Raw genomic sequence first — 9889 nt, 5'->3', positions numbered from 1 at the left:
CTGAGTGAGACTCCAATTCAAAAAAAAAAAAAAATGTACACCTCCTCATCCGTCCTCTACCACTTCTCCTAACCATTTAGCCAAACTGCATGTTCATCATCCTCTGCTTTTAAAAATAACAAATTCTACCATGTGTCTCTCTAAATGAGATCTTATTTAGTTTTGCTTCTAAGCTTTAAAAAAATGGGATCAGCCGGGCTCGGTGGCTAAGCCTGTAATCCCGCGCTTTGGGAGGCTGAGGTGAGTGGATTGCCTGAGTCCGCGGGTTCGAGACCCGCCTGGGCAATTTGGCAAGACCTTATCTCTACAATAAATCAAAAACTAGCCGGGCATGGTAGCGCGCGCCTGTAGTTCCAGCTACTTGGAAGGCTGAGGCGGAAGGATCGCTGGAACCCAGCAGGTTGAGGCTGCTGAGGCCGGGAGCGGGCACTGCACTCCAGTCTGGGTGACAGAGTGAGACTCCAACTCAAAAAAAAAAAAAAAAAGAGATCATTCTATATGTGGTCTGCTATTTCATTTTTCCTCATTATGTTTCTAAAATTGATTCATGTTATCACATCAAGCAGCAGTTCCATTATTTTCACTGCTATAATATTACATTTCAGAATGTTGATTTCCCTGTCGACAGCCCTGGGTTATTTCCAGTGTTTCACTATTACAAAAATGCAATAAACATTCTTCTACATGTCTCCTGGTTCACGTATACAATTTCTCCAAGGCATATGCCTAAGGGTAGACTTGCAGGGCTATAGAATGAGCCTATAAACTCCATAAGGTAATTCCAAAGCAGTTACACCGCGTAGCCTGTCTTTTCATTTGCTTATGTCTTGTGATACACAGAAACTGTTTTTCCTTTAAAGTAGTAAAATAAATCAAGTTTTCCTTTGAGTTGTACTTCTTGTATCTTACTTAGGAAATCCTTCCTTACTCTGAGATCATAAAGATATTACCCTATATTTTCTTTTAAATTTTTTGAAGTTTTATTTTCCATCTAGAATTGATTTTTGCATATATTATAAGGTAGAGATCCATTGATTCCGTATGAATAATCGTACGTTGTTTGGGGTTGTTTTAGAAACAAGAAACAGGTCTTGTTCTGTCACTCAGATTGGAATGCAATGGCATATCATAGCTCACTGTATCCCTGAACTCCTGGGCTCATGCTATCTTCCTGCTTCAGCCTCCCAAGTAACTAGGACTATGGGTGTGCACCACCACACCTGACTACTTTTTTATTTTTTGTAGAGATGGGGTCTCACTATGTTGCCCAGGCTGGTCTTGATCTCTTAGTCTCAAATGATCCTCCTGCCTTAGTCTCTCAAAGCACTGGGATTACAGGTGTTGGCCTCCACACCCAGTCTACAATACATTGTTTTTTAAACATATAAATAATAAATACCATATACACCATTTTTTTTAACCTTTAAAGTTTGAAACATGGACTGGGTCTTCCCCAAGAAGCAGAAGTATTTCATTCTAATCACAAAGGTAAGAAACTACAGATACCCTTTAATTTAAAGGTTAGATTTATGCTTGCAAAGATGAATGTCAAGTAAGCTGTACTTGTTCAGAGATTTCAATTGCCACAGGAAAAGAACTCCTTCAAGATATTAAGGCGTTAAAAAAACGCCGCTGTTTTCCACACCAGAGTGTCCTCCAAATCCAACTTCCTAAAGGCGTACCCTGGCTTTCCTTTCATTGTCTGAGTATCTCTAGTGTCAGCCAGCACTGCAGCTAGAGGAGCTCTGTTGGCCATTTCAATCACATGAGTTCCAACCTTGTCATTTCATTTTACAGTTCGGAGAGAAATAAAGCAATTTTATTTCTCACTGAATCACTTCTATAAATTCCATCATAAAAAAAAAAAACTTGACAAAGAATGGATGTCTGTACGTCCATCACCTTTTACCTTTGTAGTTTAATAACTTAAAGCTGACTCATTCATACCCTTTACCTAATCGGTTACTGGGGCCAAACACTACCCAGAACCACATAACAATTTAAAACATTACAATATGATTTAAGTAGCTAAGGAGTGAAGCTAAAGTCTCTAGCTCTTTCAGAGATTCCCAATGGACTGAAAAATAATAGGCTTCGTAAGCAATTACATATGTTAGGCTTAACCTAGAGTAGTAAACTTACACTAAGCATTAACTAATATCTTGGTACTAGCTGAATGGGACTACTGACAAAAAAAGGTCAAAGCAACATGGTTAACCGACATTTGCGAGACTGAGAGTTAGCTTCATTTTCTTCAAGTTATGGGAAGAGGTAATATGAGGATGACCTTAAGTTGCACTTTCCCATTCCTACTGTGTATAGAATAAAAATGAAAGACCCACCTTAACCATACCATCAGGGCCTTAAGTTTATTCAGATTTTTTAAAAAAACTTTTAAAACTATTAAATAACATTTTACTCCAAATACGAAAACTGTGAAATCACTTTCCTTATAGAACTATAAATGGTTCCCAGGAAGCCTGCTGACATGACCTTTCAGTGCACATCAAAGAGCACAAAGCTTGCCCCAGAGTATTAGGACAATTCAAGGTACTTACGATTAATCGACCCCAAAATAAATGTTAACACAGTAACCAAAGGTTAAATCTTGGCCCGCTTTTTTTTTTAGGGGAAAAAAAAGAGAAAAAATAATCACAGAAGTCCTGTCTTTTGTTAGTTCCAAAACAGATAAACACAAGTTTCCCAACAACACAGGAACTGTTGTTTAAGATATAGTCTCTTCAGCGGAGGGTCTCAACATTCACTGAACAGTAGAATCACTCAGTCTTTTAAAAATCAGACACCCAGTCGGGCTCAGTGGCTCAGCCTGTAATCCCACGCCTTGGGAGGCTGAGGTGAGTGGATTGCCTGAGCCCACAGGTTCGAGACCCGCCTGGGCAACTTGGCGAGACCTCATCTCTACGATAAATAAAAAAATCAGCCGGGTGTGGTAGCGTGGGCCTGTAATTCCAGCTACTTGGAAGGCTGGGGCAGAAGGATCGCCAGAGCCCAGCAGGTCGAGGCTGCGGTGGCCGGGAGCGGCCACTGCACTCCGGTATGGGCGACAGAGTGAGACTTCACCTCAAAAAAAAAAAATCAGACAGCCGGTCTATATCCCAAACCAACTGAACTTGAGAATCTCTGTGGGTGCGCCCTATACACCAACACGTTCTGAAGTTCCCCAAGGGATATCATTGTGCAACCAAGGTTAAGAACTACTGCTTTATACAGAGACATAACAGAAGCATCCAACCAAATCTGTTCCTGACACTCCCTAGCCCTACACAACCTATGTAGTTTTTCAACCACATACTGAATGTAGAAGTTTCAAGAGTTTCAGAGGTCCTCAAGAGACTGTGCAGTGACTTACTACACTAAACTGAAGTATCCTCAAGTAAATGTTTGAAGAAGACATCAAAGATGTATTGCAGTTACTGCATCTCCAAAGGCGTTTAAGTTGAGCGAACACCTCTCCCAGAGCCCAGGTTTAACATTAAAATCATAATCTCAAAGCATAGTCTGAGGCCACTGGTGAGCTTCAAAAAATCAAAACAAATGTCTTTCCTTTGATTCTTTCTTAAACCATCCCACAGGCTTTCATTTTCACATATAATTGACATTTATTTATTAGTAACCTACGAAGTAAGTTATTAAAGGTACTATAAAAAACTCTCAATCAGTCTGACTGATGTAAAGTGTTTGGCACACCTGTCAAGTGACCATTATATATGTAGATAAGCAGAAGGGCTACCATTTCTAGACAATACACATCCATGACCATCATTCTGAGCTAGTCATAGTTTCCACTGCTGCTACTGTTCTTGCTTTCATTTTTTTTTTTTTGAGTTGGAGTCTCACTCTGTCACCCAGACTGGAGTGCAGTGGCCACTCTCGGCCACCGAAGCCTCGAGCTGCTGGGCTCCAGCGATCTTTCCACCACCTCAGCCTTCCAAGTAGCTGGAACTACAGGCGTGCGCTACCACGCCCGGCTAGTTTTTGATTTATTGTAGAGATGAGGTCTTGCCAAGTTGCCCAGGTGGGTCTCGAACCCGCAGGCTCAGGCAATCCACTCACCTCAGCCTCCCAAAGGCATGGGATTACAGGCTGAGCCACCGAGCCTGGCTATGTTCTTGCTTTCTAATGATCAAATATTAGCTTGGCTTTACCATCATCAATTTCATTAGCTATGGGTTTCTAGCAAAGCCCAAATGTATACTGATCACATGTCTATTATATGGCTAATAATATTCTCTAATAACTAGATATTAGGACATACACACTGTATTTCTTTTCTTTTTTTTTTTTTTGAGTTGGAGTCTCACTCTGTCGCCCAGAGTGGAGTGCAGTGGCCGCTCCTGGCCACCGCAGCCTCGACCTGCTGGGCTCCGGCGATCCTTCCACCTCAGCCTTCCGAGTTTACAAGCCGGAATTACAGGCGCACGCTACCAAGCCCAGCTAATTTTTTTGATTTATTGTAGAGATGAAGTCTCGCCTGCCCAGGCGGGTCTTGAACCCGCGGGCTCAGGCAATCCACTCACCTCAGCCTCCCAAAGGCGCGGGATTACAGGCTAAGCCACCGAGCCCGGTTTACACACTGTATTTCAAATTAGAACCAATTAATCCACTATTGGTAAGAATAAACTGCCTAGACAGCAATTTCTCACTGATGAATTTGTACTATTTAAATAATTGTCAACATACCATCAAGGTAAATGCAAAAAAGTTTCTTATTTTTAAGACTGTGGGTCTTAATTTTATATGGGTATACAGTCAAATGCTTATAAATATTTCCTCTAAACACAAAGGTGTTTAAGTTTAGTTAATGCCTCTCCCAGGGTCCAGGTTTAACATAAAAATCATAATTTCAAAGCAGAGTCTATAAATAAAAACACCTTTTTATTAACAAGTTCTTTTTCACACCACAAAGAAAAAAGGGTAGGGCAGATAAACAGAGGAATCTCGGCTCATCCAAGTAGATAAAAATTTTTTAAAGTTTGAGAGCCAATGTCTGAATGTACTAGGCAGGTATTTGTAATCATTTGTGTTTTGTGAGATCTCCAGTTTAAATATAACCCCTTTACCACCATAAAAATAGGGACAAGGTAGGACAAAAAGCAAAGGCATTGTCACCAACTGAAAAGGTCAGAACGAGGTCACCTGTTGAAAAATGTCACAATCAAAACAAACTAACATTAACTGTCCTCCTTCAAAAGACTCCTTTTGGTGCAACCAACATGATTTAAGCTAATTATAAATGCAAGGGATATGTTCAAATATCTATCAAATGCAAATGTATGTGCATATTTTAACTTATTCATACGTGGTTTGTATGAATAAGAAGCCACAGAGATTACTTACTAGCTGACGTCTATTTCTTTTCCAGGTTTCTGCTTTCCTTTTGGAATTCATGTTCTGAAAAGCTAAAAGTAGAGAAAACAAGTTCTAATCAAAGTTCAAACAGGAATGTTTACAACTTTTTTAGGCTCTGGTTCAAGTCACAAGTGACCTTTAAAGTCTTGCTTCTCTGTTCATACATCAAAAACTCCAGATAACACATTTCTTATAAGTCTACAGTAAACTTAAATCAGAGGCTCTAAAGCACTAACTTACAGACTCACACAGTGAGAGCTGTAAAAAGTACTTTAGAGAGGTTCGAGACAGGCCCTTATCAGGATTGCAGGAAACTCAGTCTCAATCAGAAGTCATGGTCCTGAAGTAGACCTAAAACATTCAAATTTCTCAAAATTACCATCAATTTTCCAAGAGTAGTAACCTTTATACATTCAAGGACTTCTAAATTTATGACATTATCTGACAAAAGCTTTTCTAAGATGAATTGTAATTTTATTACACAGTCATCCATGATTGAGAGTACACAAGTGAAAGCAACCCTCATAAAGATAAATTTCTTTCTGTCATGACAGGAAGAAGCACCTAGAATAAATCTAGTCTAGAGCTGTTCCATAGCATCTAGAGATAACTGTACTACTTTTTAACTCAATCAAACATTCCTATTTCTATATGGTCTTCAAAATTAACATCTTTTAAATTTCTAAGATTTTTATTACATCTAATCAAAGATAAAATTCTACTTTGTCCTTGACTACTTTTGTTAGCCAGCCCCATATTTGTCCCCAGTGCCCTTCCTGGTAGAGCTCGAAGGCTCCTTTCAAAAACTGCCTTCATACATTTGGTAGCAGCTGTCTTGCTTCCCCAGACAACACAACCACAGGCAAACCTGGGAAGGTATTCTTATGTTCTAAAAACTCATGCTGTGAGAATCTCCTATCTGTCCTGAATAACTTGGCTACCAGGGAAACAGTTCTTCTGGGCCAAGGTAAGGAACAAAAAGGCTAGCATTGTGTTATCACTTACTGAAGTCGCTAGGCAGGCTGTGGTTCAGATTCCTATAAAATTCTGTCCTATGTGCTTTTTTCAGTCCTGTACAAAGGCCAAAGTCAGAAAGTTTCACATGGCCCTATGGGGAAGAAGAAACAAGGTGATGGATGGATGAGCATTCTTGGGTAAAGAACCGAACATTATTTTCCCCTGTTCCGTACAGTATCCATTACCTCTCTATAGCCAAAGTATACTGCTTTTTAAATTTTAATTTTAGGAAAAAGCATGTAATAGCAAATACATTTTTAAAATATCACCCCAGATTCTATTAAACTATTTTCACTTTTGCATATTACCTTTGGTTTTGCCCAAATACAGACTTTGAAGTATAGGTGACCCCTCCACAGCATCTAGAGATAATTGTATTACTTCTTTAACTCAATCAAATATTCCTGTCTGGTTTCTAGATGATCTTCAAAATTATCACTTTTTTAATTTGCAAAGATTTTTATTACATCTAATCAAAAGATAAAACTCCAGGGAAACAGCTGTAAGTATTATTTGCAATCATGAGATCACGATCAAAGATGCTCATTTATATAAAATTACCTATTTAAAATAATATTCAGTTGACATGAATAATCAGAAACCATTTGTACTGCTATTGAAATTTTTTCTTAAATATTATTGTTTACCTAAAAATTCCCCTAATACTGGATGCTTACTCCATTTTCAATTCTTCAATCTGATATAACATGGACTATAAGTACCCTGTGACAGAAAAGGTCTGTGTTCCCAGCCCTAATCATTCATAGAGGATAGCCTTAATAAATGGGTATTAGGCCAGGCTCAGTGGCTCAGCCTGTAACCCCAGCGCTTTGGGAGCCGAGGTGAGTGGATTGCCTGAGTCCACGGGGTTCAAGACCTGCCTGGGGAACTTGGCGAGACCTCATCTCTATAATAAATCAAAAATTAGTTGGGCATGGTAGCACGTGCCTGTAGTTCCAGCTACTTGGAAGACTGAGGCGGAAGGATCACTGGAGCACAGCAGGTCGAGGCTGCAATGGCCGGGAATAGCTACTGCACTCCAGTCTGGGTAACAGAGTGAGACTCCAACTCAAAAATAAAATAAAATAAAATAAAATAAAAAATAAATGGGAACCGGGCTCGGTGGCTCAGCCTGTAATCCCACGCCTTTGGGAGGCTGAGGTGAGTGGATTGCCTGAGCCCGCGGATTCGAGAACCACCTGGGCAGCGAGACCACATCTCTACAATAAATCAAAAAATCAGCCGGGCGTGGTAGCGCATGCCTATAATTCCGGCTACTTGGAAGGCTGAGGCGGAAGGATCGCCGGAGACCAGCAGGTCGAGGCTGCGGTGGCTGGGAGCAGCCACTGCACTCCAGTGTGGGCGACAGAGTGAGACTCCAACTCAAAAAATAAAAATAAAAAATAAAAATAAAAATAAATGGGTACTAAATGAGTAAATGAACAAATTTTGTTCATAAAGCTTGTTCTCCTCTTGAATTATTTCACTGGGATAAATTCCAGAGGTAAACTATTTTAAACACAAAAGAAATAAAAAATATTGCATGGTTCTTCATAAATGCTGCCATACTATATTCTAATAAGTCTTTGGCTTTATACTTCTCATAAAGGAAAACTCAAACCTTCTATGAGTCAGGCACCATGATCAGTGCTTTAACTATGTTGTCTCATTTATAATTCTTTTTTTTTTTTTTGAGTTGGAGTCTCACTCTGTCGCCCAGACTGGAGTGCAGTGGCACGCTCCCGGCCACCGCACCCTCGACCTGCTGGGCTCCGGCGATCCTTCCGCCTTAGCCTTCCGAGTAGCTGGAGCGCAGTGGCAGGATCATAGCTCAGTGCATTCTCTACCTGCTGGGTTCAGGTGATCCTTCTGCCTTAGCCTTCCAAGTAGCTGGAATTATAGGCGTGTGCCACCCATCATGCTCAGCTAATTTTTTGATTTATTATGGTGACGATGTCTTGCTGTGTTGCCCAGGTTGGTCTCGAATTCCTGGGCTCAGGTAGTTCTCTCACTTCTGCCTCACAGGTGTGAGCTCCCATGCCTAGCCTCCGAAAAATATCTTTATTCCCATATTCCAGATGAGATAAATGAGGTTTGGAGAGATAAAGTAATCCTTGTCTGAGGGGAAAGAGCATAGACTGATTTCTAGCTTTGGTTGTGCTGTTTCACCAGCAAGCCGTCTAACTACTCTAGAGAGAGATGTATGGCTTAAGAATTATAAATGAGCTGTGCTCGGTGGCTCAGCCTGTAATCCCAGCGCTTTGGGAGGCTGAGGTAAGTGGATTGCTTGAGCCGGTGTGTTCAAGACCCACCTGAGCAATTTGGCAAGACCTCATCTCTACAATAAATCAAAAATCAGCTGGGCGTGGTAGCGCGTGCCTGTAGCTCCAGCTACTCGGAAGGCTAAGGCGGAAGGATGGCCGGAGCCCAGCAGGTCGAGGCTGCAGTGGCAGAGAGCGGCCACTGCACTCCCATCTGGGCAACAGAGTGAGACTCCAACTCAAAAAATAAAATTAAATTAACTTAAAATTAAATAAATCCCACTAGGTTTGGGTGAATGCATGTGTATATATAGCAAGATAAACAGCCAAGCAGGGACAGCTTTGAGCCTACTCACTTGGTATCTTTTTTTTTTTTTTTTAGATTTGCGAATAAGTTGCTCTACAAGCCAAGGAATACAGTTTAATTTGTAGTTCTCACAATTACATGTCTGCCTGGACACCTACCTCTAAGAAAGGATTATGTCTTAAAAAGCAGTGCCTGGAGAAAATGCTATTCAAAACTGACCTTTTAGAGAATTCTATAGCTATTCAGAGTATACCGCAGGAAGTGAAAACGTCTACATTTTCACTACTACAATCAATGTGGCTGAACACAAATGAACTGGCTTGAGAGAGCATTTTACTACAAGTGTGAGCCAGCATACTATAGAGAGCAAGCCTGCACCACAGGATCCTCTACTCCTCTTCAGCTAGATTGAGTCCCCAAGTCCTTCAGCTTTGATATATTTGCTTCTCCTGAATAGACAACAGGTGGACACCTAAGTCAACATTAAGGTACCCGGGGGAACAATTAGGGCATCTGAACCCAAACTACACAAAACTACAAAGGGTCAGTGCTTTATTGAAAATATATCTGAGCCGGGCGCAGTGGCTCAAGCCTATAAATACCAGCACTTTGGAAGGCCGAGGCATGAGGATTGCCTTAGCCCAAGGGGGTCGAGATCAGATTGGGCAATTTGGTGAGACATCATCTCTACGATGTATCAAAAAATTAGCTGGGTGTGGTAGCGCACCCCTATAATTCCAGCTACTTGGAAGGTTGAGGCGGAAAGATCACCAGAGCCCAGCAGGCCGACGCTGGGGTGGCCACAAGCATGCCACTGCACTTCAGCCTGGGTGCCAGAGTGAGCCACTGACTCAAAAAAAAAAAAAAAAAAATCTGACCTTAACAATATAAAAAGAATCTTAGATAGCATTAATGGTTTTTTTTTTTTTTGAGT

General features: G+C 40.9%; 1 protein-coding gene across 2 annotated transcripts in view; it reads right to left on the bottom strand.

Moving 5' to 3' along the window:
* The window catches only part of STK38 (serine/threonine kinase 38), a 54650-nt gene that overhangs the window by 9382 nt on the left and 35379 nt on the right, over window positions 1-9889 (bottom strand). For both annotated transcript variants that reach the window (XM_008062991.2, XM_008062992.2), the window contains exons 8-9: window positions 6376-6478; window positions 5359-5420 (exon numbers count right to left, since the gene is read on the bottom strand). In XM_008062991.2, the coding sequence (XP_008061182.1) occupies window positions 5359-5420; window positions 6376-6478 (165 nt within the window). The remainder of the gene's footprint in view (window positions 1-5358; window positions 5421-6375; window positions 6479-9889) is intronic.

Source organism: Carlito syrichta, unplaced genomic scaffold (assembly GCF_000164805.1).
Source record: "Carlito syrichta isolate Samal-C Ts95f unplaced genomic scaffold, Tarsius_syrichta-2.0.1 Scaffold306319, whole genome shotgun sequence".
Taxonomy (NCBI): Eukaryota; Metazoa; Chordata; class Mammalia; order Primates; family Tarsiidae; genus Carlito; species Carlito syrichta.
The sequence above is the reverse complement of the archived record's forward strand: the minus strand, read 5'-3'. Positions and strand labels throughout refer to the sequence as shown.